Below are 20927 nucleotides of genomic sequence, written 5' to 3'. Positions count from 1 at the left end.
AATTACAGAATCTCTGTTGCTCACTTACTCTTCCTTGATAGCAGGAATTGCCAGCGGAGAGGGGGCCTGTGAGAGAGATGCAACCCCTTCAGTACTGCTTAGAGGCTCAGCCAGGTCCTCTACCTCTGATTTGATTGTTTTTATTTTCTTCTTCTTCTTTTCCTCTTTTTCCTTAACCTTTTTTTTAAGGACAGCCAAGTCATATAAGGCTGGGAAGGAAAAGTAACACCAGTCACAGAAATGTATCTCCTACACAGGGAAGTGAGGGGTCTTATCTGCATATTCTTTTCCCAAGGCCCACCAAAGATAGAAGTCTCAGTAATAAAACACTCAATGAAACCAAATGCAGTGAGTGATTTACAGTTGTTTTTTTTTTTGAGACAGGATCTCACTCTGTTGCCCAAGCTGGTGTGCAGTGGTGCAATCATAGCTCACTACAGCCTCAACCTCCCTGGCTCAAGCGATCCTCCCACCTCAGCCTCTCAAGTATACGGCTTAATTTTAATATTTATTATAAAGAGCTGATAGGCCTGGCACAGTGGCTCACGCCTGTAATCCCAGCACTTTGGGAGGCCGAGGTGGGTGGATCACGAGGTCAGGAGATTGAGACCATCCTGGCTAACACAGTGAAACCCCATCTCTACTAAAAATACAAAAAAATTAGCCAGGCATGGTGGCGGTCGCCTGTAGTCCCAGCTACTTGGGAGGCTGAGGCAGGAGAAGGGTGTGCACCCGGAAGGCGGAGCTTGCAGTGAGCCGAGATCGCGCCACTGCACTCCAGCCTGGGCGACAGAGCAAGATTCTGTCTAAAAAAACAAAACACAAACAACAAAAAAGCTGATGCTCTGTTGTCCTGATTTTACATTCATTTCCCACCTGTAAGCCCATAAGAGGTAATAATAAAGGTTATCAGCATGAAGGAGGCCATGGTTTTATTTATTTGTGCCACATGCTATGGGCTCATGCAACTTAACACCATAGTCAGATGAAGGCTCCTAGAGAGCGCCCAGTCATTTACCTGCGAGAGAGCCCTTCCTGCCAGCGTTTACTCGAGTCATGATGTCATTGAGGGTCAGGTCCCCTGTCAAAAGGTCCGGGTGATCCTAGATGTGATATCCAAAATTTGGTCATGGAGGCCCAAAAAGGAGCAAAAACTAAGGTGATTTTGCAAATTTATGTAACAATTAGATGTTAGGTACACTTGGGGAAATCACATTGAATAAAAAATATAGAGAGATAAAACTATTCAACTTTTCCCTATCATATCCCCATTTAATTAAAAAAAACAAACTTGATACTGGTGCATAGAACCCAGTCCCAACCTTCCTATCGTACAGCATTTAGTTATAAAGCTCTTCTGCATTCCTTGTCTCATGTGCTTTGCAAACAGTCTTGTTAAGTATTAATATGTTTTACAAAATGTGGAAATAGGGTTTAGAGAAGTATCACAGTAACTAGAAAAGAGAGAGTACTGACTTCCCATGTGGGGTTCTTCCCCTCTCACCTCCTAGCCTTAGAAGGACTGTCTTTTCTTCTCAAAAAGGTATCATCTTTTCTCCAGTAAACTCTCTGAGGTGCTAGCTACCTCAACTTGGTAGCATGGAATAATGGAAACAGTAAAAAGTGAGACAAACCCAGGGCCCGACTCCTGGCTCTGCGGCTTACTGGCTATAGGACCAATGACAAGCTCCCTAACCTCTCGAGCACTGTTGAGGTGGAGACGACCATTCCTATACTCGACAGTGTCACTGTAACAATTAACGCAGACAATACATTCAGCAGGCCCTGTGAAGTCAAAGCCCCCACGCCTCACATCGTTGATGCCAGCCAGCCTCACCGGCTGGTCCTGTGCCCACATGGTAGGGAGGACATACAAACAAGGCAGTGATGCCCCGTGTCTTCCTCAGGACAGCCAATCCTGAAACATCAGGCTGAAAACCACACGGCCGCAAGCCCTGCCCATCTTACTGGCTGATGTTTCCGCTTCTCATGGTGCTTCTTTAACATCATCTTCAGGTCACTGTCCCCCAGCTCTATTTTATCTGAGAAAACAAACCAAACCACATTCACTACCATGATTCTCCAATTTACATCTTTCTGGTCACTTGTCCAAAGAAAGATATTTCTGAGTTTCCCTTCTGACACCTGTGAACTACCAGTACCAAAAATCTTTAAAGTCACAGGATCAACACTTCCACTTCTCCATACATTGGTAATAAATGACTTCAGTGACTCTGTTGGTCCTAAAACACACTTAAGGTTCTTAACATTCTTCTTTGCTTTCTATTCCAAATAAAACTCTTCTCCAAACTCACAGCCACTCTGGAGAATGGCTTGGCTCTGGTTATTCCTTTGTCCTCTTACTGAACTGTCCCTTCGTACTGCTGTTTCAAGATTTTGCTTTCTTTAGCCCAAAATATCAGCTTCTGAGAAGAAATTTTAAAACAAAGGAAAAAAGGCAGGCCTATCTCCAGACGTAAAAAATAAAATAAAATGGTACAAAAACTTTACCAAACAAATTGCCTAGTTCTAGGGAGCTTTGTTTTCCTGGTAGTTAGGAATCTGCCCCCACCCACCTCCCTCTAAAGGAGTTTTCAGGTCTCCACTGTAATGTCCCAGAATGGTGACGGCGGCAACTCGGTTCTCACCTGCAGTTTTCATATCCGTGGTTGAAAGTGTGGGCACCACCCTCAGGGGCACCGCAGGACTAGGAGAACGTGCTGGAGAGCTCGGAAGCCATGAGCTGAGATCTTCAAAAGAAAATTGTTCTTGTAAATCCAACGTGGCTGTGGACTCCAATAGGGGAGATTGGGTAAGTGGCCATTTGGGTTCAACAAGGCTAAGCCAACAACATGGAGGCCAGGGTTCCACACTCCTTTCTGACCCTTCCCCAGAGGAGCTGGAGCACACTTAGGTCATCTAACGGCTCTTCCAGGAAGAGAGACTTCAACAGAGTGCTGGGGTCGCATTGCAGCAGGCCGACAGCCACTACTACTCTCCTGTAAGGGGAAAACAGTTCTCTCAAGTGGCAAATGGGACCAGTCAGGCCCACTGTGGAGAACCCTGTCATGCAGGCAGTCGCCTGGCAGGCTCTCATCTAAGCTCAAATGCCACAAGGCCATGAGGGTGAAAAAGGCCATGTACTCACTCCCCATCTGATGGCAATGCCTTAGCAACCCAAAGACCAAGGCCTTCCGAGCCCCGCTATCCACCCCAGACCAAGACAACTCAAGAGGGTTTCTCTGCTGGGGAGCTAAATGGCTACCACTGGCTCCAACCGGACAAGCAGCCGGTATCAATCCAATACCCCAGCTACCCCAAGTGCCCGAGGACACTCACCCTCTTCATCAGATGACAGGGCTGTGTCACCACACTCCTCTTTCACCTCCCTCAAGACCTTCAAGTAGCGCTGCTGGGTCCGCCACTCCCGCTCCTCAGGTGTGCGGGATGGTGAAGGCCGCTTCTGCCGGAAGGGGAGGGCGGGGCCGCTCCGCCGGGCCATCTCCAGCAGATCCTAGGAAGAGATCAGGTGGGGGTACACGTCGTCATCCAAGACCTGTTCTGGAACAATGAACACTCTACAAGTCTACGCTTTCTTCTCTTCAGTGTGAAGCCCAACTCCCTCCCTCCAGATCACAAAGAAAGATACACATATATATCAACACATCCAAATAAAAAGAACCTGTATTGATTACATGAAGAAAAATCCCAAATCTGAGTGCTGAAGTGCTCTACTAGGAATGAATACTTTTTTATACTAGACACCCAAGTATTTCTATACCAAAGCTTAAAGGATGACTTAAAACCCAAACAGCTTTGCCTCTAAGAATTTCCAGCGGCCATTGGGCCTATTATGCTACCATCCATCACAGCATTCGGAGGCCCGTGCACACCTTCATATCCATTCCAAGGAATCCTGGTTTCCCTTAATAACCCATGATGGATCCAAAATCCATCTGTTTATCTTGGTAAACACTGAAGCTACTGTAATTTCATCAATTTTAAGAAGCACTTTTTTTTTTATGTTTTAACATCTCTGAAATCAAGACACATTTGAAGTTTATCATAAGTAAGGATGGCATAGCTTAACTGTGTTACAGATTACTCAGTAGCATTTTTTTCTTAGTGGCAACTTTTGCGTTTTGTACCTGAAATGCTTCTTGAAGTCATGATACCTGTGACCAGCCACATTCTATATCCAGTTCCCAGCACTACTTACACTCCGGGAAGCAAGAATTTGCTTCAGCAGCCGATGGAAATACTGCTGCTGGGAGTTGAGGTAGCGCTTGTACTGTGACTTGAAGCATAGCTGCCGGTACTTGACCACCTCGGGGTTAAAGTGTCCATCTTAAAAAAATAAAGGTATATATATACATCAGTCAACAAATATACATCATCAGTCAACAAATATATTGAATGAGTGCTTAACATGGTAAACTCTGTACCACAAAACTTAAGGAAAAAGTGAACATCTAAGAGAATCAGGAAACAGAACCAAAAGTAAGTGTGCTAAGAAGCAATGACAGCTCCTTTAAGGCTGATGACCATCATAGCCACAGTAATGCAACTGTCTTCAGCAACACTAGAACTGATACGTGGCATGGGTCAGAGTGGAATATGCAGGAAGTCCTGCCTTGACATTCCTCACTTGTATCCTTACCAGACTGCCATACTGTTCTGGGGGAAACATGCCAGCACAAGAGACAGTGCTACCGTTATGGAAGGTCACCTACAGAGCCCCTCTAAAGCCAAGTGGGGGAACTGACTTCTGCTCTACCAGAGGAGACAGCGCGCCCTCAGCTGTAGTGAAACAGATCTCTGACAACCATAGAGGGGCATTCCTTTTCCCACTAGTAACCCACCAAAGGTGGGAATGTTCATTTTAAAGCCTTAAAATAATGAGATTTCGGATGATAAGCCTGCTCTCTCTGGTCATTAGCAGCTGTCAAGTTGTCGAGTTTAACAGAATTCAAGATGTGCTGCTCATTCAGGGCCTTGTGTCAGAACAAAGTCACCCTGGAAAGGAAGGGGAAGAGGCTTCCTTGGCTCCTCTCCATGGTACAGAAAGCAACTGTAACTTAAAGAGTGGTCCAAACCATTCTGCAACTCCCAATATAATAACTGATGCGGTTGAGAATCACCCATGGAAGCAAAAACCACTGGGTAAAACAAAGGCTTTTGGAAAATGAGAGTATCACATGACCCATGATCCTAAAGTATCATCCCACAGTGCTTCTTTATGATAAAGGAAAAAAAGTACCTTTATCTTGCTTGCTTACAAGAGGTATGGCAGACACCACTTAAGCAAGTGATCACATGTGGCTTTACCAAAATGGAAAAGCTGACACCACGTGCCTCCTGAGGTGATACAATGGGAAAGACCACATTTCCTATATCGTATTCTTGCCGAAAGCCTTTAACCCAATCTAATCAAGAGAAAACAAAATGACAAACTCCCAGGAAACAGGACATTTTATAATTTAAGTGTCCTGGCTCTTCAAAAATGTCAGTGTACTGAAAGACAAAAACAAAAGGGGCAAAGGGCCCTAGATTCAAAAAGCTACAGACATAAGGCCCAAGCACAATGCATGAACCCTGAACAGATCCTGGATTTACACAGCCACTCTAAAGGACACTGCAGGAACAATTAAGAAAATTAGAACGTGAAGGCCGGGTGCAGTGGCTCATGCCTGTAATCCCAGCACTTTGGGAGGCCAAGGCCGGCGGATCATGAGGTCAGGAGATCGAGACCATCGTGGCTAACACAGTGAAACCCCGTCTCTACTAAAAACACAAAAAATTAGCCAGGCCTGGTGGCGGGCCCCTGTAGTCCCAGCTACTCAGAAGGCTGAGGCAGGAGAATGGTGTGAACCCAGGAGGTGGAGCTTGCAGTGAGCTGAGATTGCGCCAGGTGACAGAGCGAGACTGTCTCCCTCCCAAAAAAAAGAAGAAAATTTGAACATGAAATAGCCTATGATATTATCTGCTCAATGTAAAATTCCTTGTGTGTGGTAACAGGGCTGTCATGATATAGGAGAGTGTCTGTTAAGAGACATGGACATGCTTAAATGCTTGGCAGTGAACTGTCACATCTTCTGCAGCAAAAAGTATGTGTGTACCTAAACACACACACATACAAACCTTGATACGTGCAATAAAGCAAATGGCAAGCTCTTTTAAAAAATTTTTAAAGACCAGGCATGAAGGCACCTCTAGTATGCTGGAAATGTTTTTTTTCTTTATGTAGATGCTGGTTACACAGCTGAGATCATATTATGTATTTTCTATGTAAGTCAATAAATTTTATTTTTTGAAACACAGCCTAGACAGCAAAGTGTTACACAAAACCGCTCTCTGCCAGCTCAGTATCTGTACATGAAGATAAAGAGAAGAAAAGGAAGAAAGGAATACCCACATAAGTGAATGTGTGCCCATCTACCACTCCCCTCAAAGAAAGAATACTGAGCTACAAACCTCGGAAAAGCTTCTGGGCAATGTGCAGAGGATTTCCAAAGCGGAAGTTCTCCCCACTGAACAGGGCTAAGATGAGTTCGTTCTGCTGCTCAGCACTGTCTTCAGGAAACTGAGGCAGAAACTGCTGGAGGTGTTCACGTTGAGAATCACTTAACACTTCCTGCCATGTTGAGAGGCTGACAACATCAAAGAAGATCTCAGGCTAGAAGAAATAGGAAAGGTAAACAAAAGTAACATAAATTTTTAAGTTTTTTGTATGTGTGTGCACACAAAACATTACATAATATACATAAGATTTACCAATTTAACCATTTTTAAATGTAGACTTCAGTGGTGTTGCATTCACATTTGCCGTGCAACTATCACTACCAACTTTTCATGTTTTGTTTTGTTTTTTTGAGACTGAATTTTGCTCTTGTTGCCCAAGCTGGAGTGCAACGGCACGATCTTGGCTCACTGCAACCTCTGCCTCCCAGGCTCAAGCGATTCTCCTACCTCACCCTCCCGAGTAGCTGGGATTACAAGTGTGCACCACCACGCCTGGCTATTTTTTGTATTTTTAGTAGAGATGAGGTTTCACCACGTTGACCAGGCTGGTCTCGAACTCCTGACCTAAGGTGATCTGCCTGCCTCGGCCTCCCAAAGTGCTGGGATTACAGGCATGACCCACGGTGCCTGGCCTACATTTTTAAAAATAAACTAAAATTCCAATTATCTGAGATTAAAGACTACATATGAGCCACAGTCTTATCAAACAGTAAATAATAATCCAGAGGAAAATGATTTTAGTAGAGAATCCCACTTGGAAGCCGCCTCTGCCAACGAGGGTATGAGGGTGGACATCTGAATTCAGCTTCAACTGAGTGGCAGGAAAAGGTTAACATGAAAGGAATGAACTTGAGGAATTGAAGTCACTAGCTTAGAGTGAGAAGAAACAGGACTGAGTTCATTTTCAACTCACGGGTTACATACTGGATACCTTCCATGAGCAAAATGCTCATTTGGCCTGGCATATACACGGTCTGAGGTGGGGAACAATTAAACATTCAGTTACAATGTAGTTAAAGAAGTGCTGATGTGTATGGAAGCAAACATCCCACATTTACAATGCAGAGAACGCTCACGAAAAAACCGTTGTTTAAGACAGGAGAGGGACAAGGAAAGAGAAAAAAGATGGTCGGGGAGAGGGTTAGAAATCCACAGAGCAGCACCACAAAAACAAACAAAAAAAATTAACACAAAAGAAAGGATAGCAGTTGCCTGTGGGGGAATGGAGAGGGATAAGACAGGGTGCGTGGTGGCGGGCTTCAGTGGTCTTGGTAGTGCTCCTACCCTAACTGAAGGCTATACCCATGTTTTATTATTGTTTTACCTGTGTGTATATATATGCATTTTATAGACTCTTTTGTGTGATACATTTCACTTTTTTTTTTTTTTTTTTTAAGAGTTCAGGCAGTATTTGGCTAGAGCAAGAACAGGGAGGGAGGTGGAGGCAGCAGACAGCAGAAAGATGCAAAGGACGGCAAGCATTTCTGGTAGTTGTGACTTTATCCTTAAGGACAATAGAGACCCACGAAAGGGTTTCAGCAGGAAACAACCCAGAAATCACAACCACCTACTCCAGGCATCGTTGCATGAATGTATCAAAAACACCTCAGTCCCAATGCCCAGGATTTTCCCCTGCAAGCCTATTTCTGCCTACCATTTTATTCCTAGCGTCTAACTCAGTGTCTGGCATAGAGGTGCCTCATGGAACAAGTGTTTGCTGACTACATGAGTAACATAAAGGGATTGTCCTGAAAGAGTATGCCAAGAAAACATGGATGGGAAGTATGGACATCAACTGCAGTACAGTTGTTAGTAGCTGGGAGAGAAGATGAGACAACAGCACACTGGTGGCTTTCATTTTATCCATAACACTTGACATACTACCAAAGAAGAATGTAAAACAAAAAACTAAATTATCTCTTAAAACTGGGTGATGCACAGATGACTGTTTACTATATCATGCTCCACACCTGTATGTTCAAAATATGGAAAACAAAAGAAATATGTAATTAAATGAATGTTTTCACGTACATAGTGGCTTGCGAATAATAAGCACTTAATAAACAGTAGCCACCTTAATGATGATGATGACGCATCTTGCCTGTGAAAGCGGACAAAAACAAGCTGGCATCCCATCCCAGGGCATATACTATTATTGAGTAGCGGGTTACCTTACGGATACAGAAAATACGTGTAGATTTCGCTTAATGTTCCACGACATGGTAACCATTTTAAACACATATATAATTCTGCTTTTAAAATATATCTTTTAAAAATGTTTGTTTATTTTCTATTAGTAAGTGGTCTTATTGACATCACTGAACATAACCATGTATAACATTTATTCGTTTCCCACTGAAAGGCTTCCCAATGGAATTGTTTCCAGTAGAATATAGATCCAGGCATTAAGCATTTCCAGTGATGTTCTACAGTTGAAAAGGTAGTGGTGACCAGAACCAGAGGCGTTGTCCGTGCCTGCAATGGGACTCAATATTATCCTGCTGGGCAAAAGAAACGCTAAGAGATACAATCGTGCCATGACTGAAAAAAGCCAGGAGCACAAAAGATGCCAGATAGCCCACAGGTTGAAAATCAGAGCAAACGACACTACCTCTCCCATGTACCAATATGCTCTGAATCTAAAATCAGTCTGGGCAGCAAACTAAGAATGACAGTCTATTTCCTATGGTTTATGAAGTTTGGGCCCTGCAGATAAGACTGCCAGAAAAGCAGCCACAGTTTAAGTGGTCTGGCCATTTCTCATCTGAACATAAACAACGATCAGCTCATTCAGATTGCTGGGTCCCTACTCAGCTGTCGGAATGAGGGCGAGCATGGGGCAATCCAGGCCAGAAAAAAGGAGAGAACTGGGGTGAATGACCCCAGGCTGTGATGGATTCCCGGAGTCACCAGGACCCTCAGGGGCTTAAGGCCCTACACAGAAATTCCACTGCCAGCCTTAGCACCATTAGCACCACTGCAGCGGCCTCCACAGTACTCCACTGCCAGTCAATCTGTAACCACAGTGCACACCCTCTTAGTGACTACGTTTTTAGACCACACATCAAATTATTAAAGTAAACCAAACTACTACATTTAGTGATAAACATGTACTTCATAAATATCAGGGAATGAAAGTGTCTCAAATAGTTGAAAAGAACCAAATGAATAAAGAAGACTACCTCTAAGTTTACAACAAAAACATTTAAAAGAAATACTACAACTGTTAACTAACAGATTTACTAACACAGTAAGACACTGCGTCAGAGAGGAATTAACTGCCAAATATTTCACAGTGAAGATTAAGTACTCTCAACAATCTTCTGGTTTTAGTAGAAAAGACACCCACTGATGTATTTTTTCGTATTTGTTTTCCATAATTTCTACTTTTTTTTTTTTCTATTTTTAATTATTATTTCAATAGTATTGGGGGAACAGGTGGTGTCTGGTTACATAGGTAAATTCTTTAGTGGTTATTTCTGAGATTTTGGTGCGCCCATCACCCAAGCAGTGTACACTGCACCCAATGTGTAGTCTTTTACCCCTCACAGCACTCCCATCCTTCCCTGCAAGTCCCCAGAGTCCATTATCATTCTTACGCCTTTGCGTCCTCAAAGCTTAGCTGTCACTTATAAGTGAGAACGATGTTTGGTTTTCCATTCCCAAGTTACTTCACTTAGAATAATGACCTCCATTTCCATCCAGTTTGCTGCAAATGCCATTATTTCATTCCTTTTTATGGCTGAGTAGTATTCCACGGTTAAAATATACAACCTTTTTTAATGGATGAAAATTATCTTGTTAAAAATAGGGCTTATATCACGTTATCAAGTTATTTTGACAAGTTATTAAACATGCAGAATGCAGCTTGTTTTCTTCCTTAATCAGATACTAAATAGACTCTAAACTTTAAAAAAAGATAAGAGATCAGGCTGCCTGCAATGTAGAAAATGAACAAAAGGGAGCACAAAAGACTGGAAATGTAGAGTGGAAAAGGTTTCCCATAACTGTTACAAGGAAGCTGACAGAGAGGAAAAGGTCGCAACCATATTACTACTCACATCCTCCAGAAGGTCCTCAGGCAGACTAACTCTGGTGCCTCCCAGGAGGCAATCCTCCATGATGCGCGTGCCATGGCCATCTCCACATGGACCCAGTTCCAGAGGATCTGTCAGCATATGGTCTAAGGAATCCATTGTTTCTTCTCCACAGGTACTCTGGACAAAGACATGCATCCTGAGACAGAAAGGCAGAAATTCCAGGGATCTAGCTGATGCTAACACTCCTCCAGAAAAACATTCAGCCTCCAGCCAGTTCTTACACCTTATCCTTGCACCCTAATTACAGCTAAACAGCTCTTCTCCCTCCCTTTCACCACAGCATTCCCACTGGAATTTTCAAGTGCTATCTGGAAGAGTTCTTTTCTCAGAATGCTCCTACAGTAACTCCTAAATTCATAAATTTCATATGCCTTCACTTTACAGATGAGTAAAATGAGCCTGAGATTAAATGATAAACAGATCACAATCTATAATTTACACCTCCCAGACCAATAATCACTCTCCCACAATGTAATTCTTTAACAACTGTTTTTTAGCAATTAATTCTTTGTTGTTGGCTGGGTGCAGTAACTCACAACTACAGTCCCAGTACTTTGGGAGGTTGAGGAGGGCTGTCCCCTTGCATCCAGGAGTTTGAGACCAGCCTAGGGAATATGGCAAAACCCCTTCTCTACAAAAAATAAAAATAAATCAGCCAGGCGTGGTGGCACACGCCTGTAGTCCCAGCTACTTGGGAGGCTGAGGTGGGAAGATCGCTTGAACACGAGAGGGAGAGGGTGCAATGAGCCGTGATCACACTCCAGCCTGGGCAACAGAGACCCTGTCTCAAAAAGAAAAAAAAAGAAAAAGAGAAAAAATATTCTTTGTTGCTCTTTCACAAAAGAAAATTTGCTGAAAATCAACCTACACTAGTAAAATGCAAATGCTAACGGTCACTTTATGAGGGCCTATCAAACACCAGGCCTCTTACATATCTCATTTAATTCCTATAACTGTGCAAAGTAGGGTCATGGGTTTTTACAACAGAATTAAAACTGAAAATCAGAGTAGGTCAGTAACTTGCCCAACCCCAGAGGCAGTACTGAAATTCAGGTCTGCCTGCCTGCAAACCCAAGTGCTTAATGCTACACATAATACCTCTTGTATAACCTCGCAACATTTAAATAATGAAAAGGAAGCTTACTGATATGACTTTATTAGTCCACATAAATCCCTGAGGTTCCACACACCTGACCATAACAACCAGTAAAGTCAATGGGCAATCTGCCTTTAGGTGGTCCATCTGATCCGTATAATCACGTAAATTAATGCTACTTTTCTCCTTCCTGTAATAACTGAACACTGCTGAACACCTTTAGAAAACTACATATTACAACATTTCGGACTGATGGCTGGGATTAGGTGTCAAGTTGACAGCACAGGACTGCACAATGCTAACAGGACCACTGGGAGCTTCAACTCAATCACTCTGCTAACATTTACTCAATCCATCCTTTCCAGCTCCTACTTCTACGAAGTGGGCTAAAAAACACACTAAAATGAAAAGAAAAAAGGATGTTAACAGTCAAAACACCAGAATTCCAGCCAAGGTCTGCCACTAACATTCCACAAATCTTACCAAGCCAGGTGTCAATTTCCTTATTTGATGAAGGGAAGCTGGACCGGGTCCTCCCTCCCGTTATTTCCAATGCTGAAATCCTGCAATGAATAATCTCCAGATGAGTGACAGTGTGAATTACGTAATACAGGTACTTTTCTTTCCCAAAATTCTCAAATGATAACAGATCTATAATAACTACATGTAAAGTGAAGCATGTTCCACTAAATTATTTCAAGTTCCCTTGAAGAGATTTCAGATCCATGTAAAGATACAGCAAAAACTTCAGTGTTGGGTCAAGGCAGGTGGGTGGTCCCCAAGCAACTCTGCCCCATCACCGCCCTTCAGCACATGGTGAAATGACATCCTGACCATGCCTGTGCCTAAACAAGTGAAGCGGGTGAGACAGCACATAGTATATGAGTTTAACGAAATTTCAAAATAGCAAAAAAAATTGCAGAAGCAACCTGATGCTCAGAATAAAACCTTCTTAACAGAACTGGCATAGAACAGACTATGAGCTGCAAAGTCAGTGTCCTACCTGCCTCTTGGGAGGTCTATCTCTATACAACTTGCTCACAAGTTTCTTCAAAGACGGTGCATGTCTAGCTAAATTTTATCCAGTCCGGTGACAACCTTTGCACTGCCACTATTCCGAAGAGAATCTCAAAACACCAAAACCAGGCAGCTGCCAGGGAGTTGGACCCCGGAAGCCCAGGATTTCCAGGTCTTGGTGCGTTCTGAAGCTCTTCACTAGACCAGGAAGGCCTGTCGGCCTCTCATCACTGGCTTTTCCTCAGCACCTGGTCTAACTTTCCCCGCTGGACCCTCCCCAATGCAGAAGCTAAACCCTCGGGTCCTTCCGGAGCAACAGCCGGCTCCAAACCCGTCAACTCCGCAGCAAATCCCGCGCCGGGCTGGCCCAAGCCGGGGTCCCATCCTCAGAACTGCACGGCTCGGCCCCGCCCCTCCCCCACGCGTGCCTAACCCTAACCCCCAGCCTCACGCGTCGCACCGCTCCCCACGCCCCGCTCCCGCTCCCCACGCCCACAGGGGCAGCGACCTCGCGGACCCAGCCGCCTGCTCCCGCTCCCACCACTCCCCCCAGACACTTTAACCCTTTCGCCGCCCCTTGCCCGCCCTCACCTGAATCGCGGGCGCCGGTCCCCTAACCCGCAGCCCTTCTCGGCCGCGGGGTCCCCGACGCGCTCGCTCCCGCAAGGAGTCTGGGTGCGCGCACGCTCTGGGCCTGAGCGGCGGAAGGGGCGGGGCAGCGCGGGGCGGGGCCTGGAGGGTGCCGGGGCGGGGCCACAGCGGGCGGGGCCTGGAGCGGGGCGACTGGCACGACGGTCGGCGAAGGTGCCTGCGCGCGGCTGGGCCTGGGAATGCAGGTTCCAGACCGCTTGCGCGTCTCACCTGATGTAGGAGCTTCCAGAGGCCCCAGATAGTGCCTGTGTTTGCCTGACCGCGAATCAAAGTTCCATAGCTCATCAGCGAAGGCACGTCTATTAGCTGAGGTTTGCAGAGAGCATACCCTGCCCCAGGCCCTGTGCTAAGCACTTTCTACCCACCGTCTTTGTGCTGCAGCCCTGTGAGCTATGCACTATTAGTGCCTATTTTACAGTTGAGGACATGAGTAGAACGCGACCTCAGCCTGTGCCTCTGAGTTCCTTCATTCCTCCTTCCCGTCCCCGGGCCCTTGATGTCCAGAAAGAAAGTAAACACATCGAAGGATCACATTTTAAGTTAAACTCCATCATGTTCCTCTTGTTAGATATCAAGGACCCTTTCCTCTTATTCACTGGGTTTTGCTTAGTACGGCTTCACACTACTTATTCCAGGTACTCCCAGCAGTGGCGCAGAGACCATCCTCAGTTCTCTGTGTGGATGGAACCAGAGAAGCCGACCGGCCGAGCTAATGTTCTTACTTTCCTGGAAAAGAGTGGTTTCCAAACCACCCAATCTGTGCTCCTCTGCTGGCTCCACAAATGCCCTAAGTTCCTGTTACACTGTTGAGAGGCTCTTGAATTAGAAACGATCACGTATAAATGGCAGTGGACTATCACTCCATAGTTGTCACCGATATTTCCCTTACGTTGCGATTGTGACAAGACCAGAAAGAGAAAAAGAGTAAAAACAATGTAAACTATAATTTTTGATTGACTTTGTTTTTTAGAGCAGTTTAAAGTTAACAAAATTGAGCAGAAAGATCAGAGATTTTCCAAATACTCCCTGCCCCACCTCCCCACATGCATCGCCTCCCCTTTAATCAACATCCCCTGCCAGAGTGGTACATTTCTTAGAACTGATGAACACTGCCCGGCCTGGTGGCTCACGCCTATAATCTCAACACTTTGGGAGGCCGAGGCGGGCCGATCCCGAGGTCAGGAGATCGAGACCATCCTGGCCAACATGGTGAAACCCCGTCTCTACTAAAAATACAAAAATTAGCTGGGTGTGGTGGCGGGCACCTGTTAGTCCTAGCTACTCAGGAGGCTGAGGCAGGAGAATTGCTTGAACCCGGGAGGCAGAGGTTGCAGTGAGCCGAGATTACGCCATTGCACTCCAGCCTGGGCGACAGAGTGAGACTCCGTCTCAAACAAACAAAAGAACTGATGAACCTACATTGATACATCATTACCCACCATCACAGCATAATGCAGAGTAATTTCACTGTCTTAAAAATCATCTGTGCTCTGCATATTCATCTCTCCCTCTCCTCTATCCCTGGCAACCGCTGATCTTTTTGTCTCCATAGTTTTGCCTTTTTCCAGAATGTTTAGTAGGAATTACATAGTATGTAGCCGTTTCGGATTGGCTTCTTTCTCATAGTAACAGGCATTGACGTTTCCTCCATGTCTTTTCATGACTTGATAGCTCCTGTTTCTTTTTAGTGCTGAATAATATCCCATTCCATTGTGGTATTCCAATAGATACGCCACAGTTTTATCTATTCGCTTTCTGAAGGAAGTCTTCATTGTTTCCAGGTTTTGGCAATTATGAATCAAGCCAATTGCCAAATTACCTTCCAAAGCAGCTATACCATTTTGCATTCACACCAGCAATGACTGAGAGTTCCTGTTGCTTCTCATTCTCACTAGCACTTGGTATTGTCAGTATTCTGAATTTTGCCCATTCCAATAGCTCCATAGTGGTGTCTCGTATTCTTTTTTGTTTTTAATTTTTATTTTTTGTAGAGACGGGGTTTCGCCATGTTGCCCAAGCTGGTCCCTAATTCCTGGGCTCAAGCAATCCACCCACTCCACCCTCCCAAAGTGCTGGGATTACAGGCATGAGCCACTGCACCTGGCCTCATGTTGTTTGAATTTGCATTTCCCTGACGTAGAGCCTCTTTCACATACTTCTTTACCATCTTTATATATTTTTTACTGAGGTGTCTCTTAAGGACTTTGGCCCATTTTTTAGTTTTCCTATTGTTGAGTTTTCGTTGTTCTTTGTATATTTTAGATAACAGTCCTTTATCAGGTATGTCTTTTACAAATATTTTCTCCCAGTCTGTGGCTTATCTTTTCATTCTCCAGTCTCTCTCTCAGGACAGAAATTTTAAATTTTAATGAATTCCAGGCTACCAATTATTTATTTGTGCCTTTGGTGTTATATCTAATAAGTTATCACAAGACCCAAAGTCATCTAGGTTGTCTCCCATGTTATCTTCTAGTTTTATAGTTTTGCGTTTTACGTTTAGGCCTATAATCCATTTTGAGTTACTTTTTGTGAAGAGTGTAAGGTCCATGTCTAGATTCATTTTTTTTTGCATGTGGATCCCCATATGTTCCAGCACCAATTTTTTTTGTTTGTTTGTTTTTGAGACAGGGTCTTACTCTGTCACCAGGGCTGCAGTGCACTGGTGTGATCTCAGCTCAGCTCACTGCACCCTCTGCCTCCCAGGCTGAAGCAATCCTCCTGTCTCTACCTTCCAGGTAGCTGGGACTATAGGCATGTGCCACCATGCACAGCTAATTTTGCAGTGGTTTTTGTTTATTTTTTAGAGATGGGGTTTTGCCACATTGCCCAAGCTGATTGCAAACTCCTGGACTCAAGTAATCTACTCACCTTGACCTCCCAAAGTGCTGGGATCACAGGCATGAGCCACTACGCCTGGCCTCCAGCACCATTTCTTCTTCTTGAAAAGGCTATCGTTTCTACATTGCCTTTCCTGCTTTGTCAAAAATCACTTGACTGTATTCATCTGGGTCCGCTACTGGGCTCTCTATACTGTTGCATTGTTCTTGTCTTTCACCAGTATCACATTGTCTTGATTACTGTAGCTTTCTATTAAGTCTTGAAGTCCGGTACTGCAGTCTTTCAACTTTGTTGTTCTCCTTTAATAATGTGTTGGCTATTGAGGGTCTTTTGCTTCTCCATGTAAACTCTAAAGTCAGTCTGTTGATATCCACTAAGTAACTTGCCGGGATTTTGATTGGGATTACATTGAATCTATAGATTAAATTGGGAAAACCTGACATCCAGACACTATTAAGTCCTCTTATCCATGAATACTTTCATTTATTTAGTTCTTCATTGATTTCTTTCATCAGATTTGTAGTTTTCACCATATAGATATTGTGCATATTTTGTCAGATGTATACCTAAGTATTTCATTTTTGGGTGTGCTAATGTGAATGGTATCGTGTTTTGCCTTTCAATTTCCACTTGTCCATTGCTGGTATATAGGAATATGATTGACTTTTTAAAATTAACTTTATACCCTGCAACCTTGCTATAATTGCTTATTAGTTCCAGGATATTTTTTTTTTATTCTTGGCCAGGCAGGGTGGCTCACACCTGTAATCCCAGCACTTTGGGAGGCCAAGGTGGGTGGATTACTGGAGGTCAGGAGTTCAAGACCAGCTTGGCTAACATGGTGAAACCCTGTCTTTACTAAAAATACAAAAATTAGCCAGGTATGGTGGCGGGTGCCTGTAATCCCAGTTACTTGGGAGGCTGAGGCAGGAGAATTACTTGAATCCGGGAGGCAGAGCTTTCTGTGAGCCAAGATCACACTATTGCATTCCAGCCTGGGCAACAGAACAAGACTGTGTCTCAAAAAATTAAATTAACCTTACACCCTGCAACCTTGCTATAATTGCTTATTAGTTCAGTTTTTTTTTAAATCTTTTGGATTTTTGTCACCTGTGAACAGAGACAGTTTTATTTTTTCTTGCCAATCTGTATGCCTCTGTGTGTGTGTGTGTGTGTGTGTGTGTATATATATATATATATATATATTTTTTTTTTTTTTTTCCCTGTCTCATTGCATTAGCTAGGACTACCGGTACAATGGTAAAAAGCAGTGGGGAGAAGGAACATCTTTGTCTGGTTCCTGATATTAGCAGGAAAGCTTTGAATTTCTCACCATTAAGTGTGATGTTTGTTGTAGGGTTTTTGTGGATCTTCTTTATCAAGTAGAAAAAGTGCCCTTCTATTACTAGTTTGAGATTTTTATCATACGCGGGTTTCAGAGTTTTGTCAAATGTTTTTCTGTGTCCTTTGATATGATCATGAGATATTTCTTCTTAGCCTGTTGGTATGGTGTTTTACATTAAATTGTTTTCAAATGTTGAACCAGCCTTGCATACCTGGGATGAATCCCACATGGTTGTGGTATATAATTGTTTTTATACATTGTTGAGGGCTTTGGCATCAATGTTCTTGAGCTATATAGGTCTGTATTTTTTCTTGTAATATCTTTGTCCGATTTTAGTATTAGGGTGACGCTGCCCTCACAGAATGAGTTAAGATCCTCTTTTCCTCCCTGGCTGTCTGAGGATAGACCGCCATCATGAACGATACAGTAACTGCTCAAACTAGAAAGTTCATGACCAACTGACTACTTCAGAGGAAACAAATGCTTATGATGTCCTTCACCCCAGGAAGGCAATAGGCCTAAGACAGAAATTCGGGAGAAACTAGCCAAAATGTGCAAGACCACACCAGCTGTCCTCTCTGTATTTGGATTCAGAACTCATTTTGGTGGTGGCAAGACAACTGGCTTTGGCATGCTTTATGATTCCTTGGATTATGCAAAGAAAAATAAACTCAAACATAGACTTGCAAGACATGGCCTGTATGAGAAGGAAAAGACCTCGAGAAAGCAATGAAAGGAGCACAAGAACAGGGTGAAGGAAGTTAGGGGAATTGCAAAGGCCAATGTTGGTGCTGGGTTGGCAAAGCTGGAAGGAGTGGAAGGAGTAAAGGAGTGGAAGGAGGAAGGGAGTGAAGGAGGAAGGAGGAAGGAAGGGAGTGGAAGGGAGGAAGGAAGGGAGGAAGGGGAGTGGAAGGAGGAAGGAAGGAAGGAAGGAAGGAAGGAAGGAAGGAAGGAATGATTCTGATCGCGCGAATGACGAATGATGACGATGAATGTTGAATGATGAATGATGAATGATGAATGATTGAATGATCGAACAATGATGAATGGCGAATGATTACCGACGGACACGCGCGCGCGAATGATGAATGATGAATGGGCGAACGATGAATGATGAATGATGAAGGCGTGAATGATGAATGCGATGAATGATGAATATGAATAGCGAAAATGCGATGAATGATGAATAGCGCGAATGATGAATGATGAATGATGAAATGATGAACACGATGAAATAGACGATGAATGATGAATGATGAATGATGAATGATGAAATGATGAAATTATAAAACAACCCATTTCAATTGGATTTGCACCATTTGAAACATCAAAAACAGCACCCATTTAAATTCCATTTAACAGCCCATTTAAATTCCATTTAAACGCGAAAACGCTTTTCTAACGCATTTAGCCCATTTTTAAATTTATTTGTACCCATTTGAATGCCACCCATTTGTACCCATTTTAAATTATTTGTACCTATTTTAAATGCTTTTATTTAGCCTATTTGTACCATTTAAACAAATTATTTAAAATGATGAATGATGAATGACGAATTTATTTAAAATTATTTAAATGCGAAATATTTAAACAACGCATTTGGGAAATTTTATTTAAAAGTATTTAAATTAATGATGAATGCTATTTAATGATGAATTTATTTAATGCGAATTATTTAAATGACGATGAATGCTTTATGAATGATGCAGAATGATGAATGATTTATCGCGAATGATTTAATGATGATGAATGTTTAGAATGATGAATGCAGATTTCGAATGATGAACATCGATGAATGATGAATTTATTTAATGATGAATGATGAACACGATGAATGATGAAGATGAAATGATGATGAACAGACGATTTCTAGAATGATTGAATGATTTAATGACGTATCGCGAATGATGAATGATGAATGACATTTTAGACGCGATTTGAATGATGAATGCGAATGATGAATGATTAAAAACGATGAATGATATTTGAAATGATGAATGACGAACAGCGAATCGCGAATGCGAATGCACGACGAATGATGAATGATTTATCGATGAAATAATGACGAATGATGAATGATGGAATGCGAAGGATGAATGATGAATGCTATTTGAATGATTTATGCGAATGATGAATGATGAATAGCGCGAATGATGAATGATGAATGATTGAATGCCGAATGATGAATGCGGAATGCGACGCGAATGCGAATGATGAATGATGAACGCGAATGATTTAGAATGATGAATGATGAATGCGAATGATGAAACGATGAATGATTTAACGATGAACAGCGAATGCGCGATGACGATGAATGATGAAATGAATGATTTGTACCGAATGATGAAAATAAATGCGATGAATTTTATTTAATGATGAATGATGAACAGACGATGAATGATTTAAAATGCATTTAAATTATTTAATGATGAAAGATTTAACAACATTTAGACGTTTAAATTTTTATTTAAATCTTATTTAAAATTATTTGGAAATTTATTTAAACACGATTAGTACCATTTAATGATGAATTATTTAACAAAATGATGAAATTTATTTTAAATGATTTAAAATAGACGATTTAAAATTTATTTAGCTCCATTTAAATGAAATTTTATTTGAATGATTTGAATGATGAATGATTTGAATGCTTAATTATTTATGAACGATGAATGATGAATGCTTTTAAATTTTATTTTAAATTATTTTAAACGTTTTAAATTCATTTGTTCCATTTGTATATTTGAATGAATGATGGAACGATGAAGATGAATGCTTGAATGAACGAGAGATTCTAATTACGAATTTATTTTAATGATTTGAATGATTTGAAATTTTATTTGTACCTGATGAATGCTTTAAAATCTTTTATTTAAATGATGACGCGAATGATGAAATGACGAAAACGCGAATGATGAAATATTTAAATTTATTTAATTTTGGTTTATCGCCGAATGATGAATGTGAGAATGCTTTATTTGAACGCGAACGACGAATGACATTTGTACCTATCGCCAGAACGCGAATGATGATGATGAATGATGAATGATGAATAGCGCGAACATTGAATGATGAATAAGCGCGAATGATGAAATGATGAATGATGTGATATTTATCAAGAATGATGAATGGCGATGAATGATGAATAAAGATGATGATGAATGGTCGAATGATGAATGGATGAATAGCGCGAATGATTTAGAATGATGAATGATGAATGGGCGAATGAATGATGAATGATGAATGATGAATGAGATGATGAATGATGAATGATTTGAGGTCGCGCGAATGATGAGATATTTGTACCATTTACCATTTTGTACCCATTTTATGCTTGTACCCATTTTTCGTGAAAATT

The 20927-nt window shown here is 42.4% G+C and overlaps 1 protein-coding gene and 1 pseudogene across 9 annotated transcripts in view; one reads left to right on the top strand and one right to left on the bottom strand.

The window, feature by feature from the left end:
* NFRKB (nuclear factor related to kappaB binding protein) overlaps window positions 1-13430 on the bottom strand; it is a 32048-nt gene extending 18618 nt beyond the window's left edge. Inside the window, exons 1-11 of one of the 9 annotated variants that reach the window (XM_021926747.2) lie at window positions 13327-13430; window positions 12383-12563; window positions 12202-12281; window positions 10584-10758; window positions 6475-6676; window positions 4220-4347; window positions 3340-3514; window positions 2649-2786; window positions 1969-2042; window positions 1019-1103; window positions 29-209 (exon numbers count right to left, since the gene is read on the bottom strand). In XM_021926747.2, the coding sequence (XP_021782439.2) occupies window positions 29-209; window positions 1019-1103; window positions 1969-2042; window positions 2649-2786; window positions 3340-3514; window positions 4220-4347; window positions 6475-6676; window positions 10584-10757 (1157 nt within the window). In that variant the 5' untranslated portion in view covers window position 10758; window positions 12202-12281; window positions 12383-12563; window positions 13327-13430. Of the gene's footprint in view, window positions 1-28; window positions 210-1018; window positions 1104-1968; window positions 2043-2648; window positions 2787-3339; window positions 3515-4219; window positions 4348-6474; window positions 6677-10583; window positions 11218-12201; window positions 12282-12382; window positions 12564-12721; window positions 13117-13326 lie in introns of those variants that run through there. The other 8 variants (XM_021926752.2, XM_021926746.2, XM_021926750.2 and 5 more) reach the window with 8 other exon arrangements.
* A 4015-nt stretch (window positions 13431-17445) lies between these two features.
* Window positions 17446-19368, top strand: LOC116269797 (annotated as a pseudogene).
* The last annotated feature ends 1559 nt before the right edge of the window (window positions 19369-20927 follow it).

This window comes from Papio anubis, chromosome 12 (genome assembly GCF_008728515.1).
Source record: "Papio anubis isolate 15944 chromosome 12, Panubis1.0, whole genome shotgun sequence".
Classification (NCBI taxonomy): Eukaryota; Metazoa; Chordata; class Mammalia; order Primates; family Cercopithecidae; genus Papio; species Papio anubis.
The sequence above is the reverse complement of the archived record's forward strand: the minus strand, read 5'-3'. Positions and strand labels throughout refer to the sequence as shown.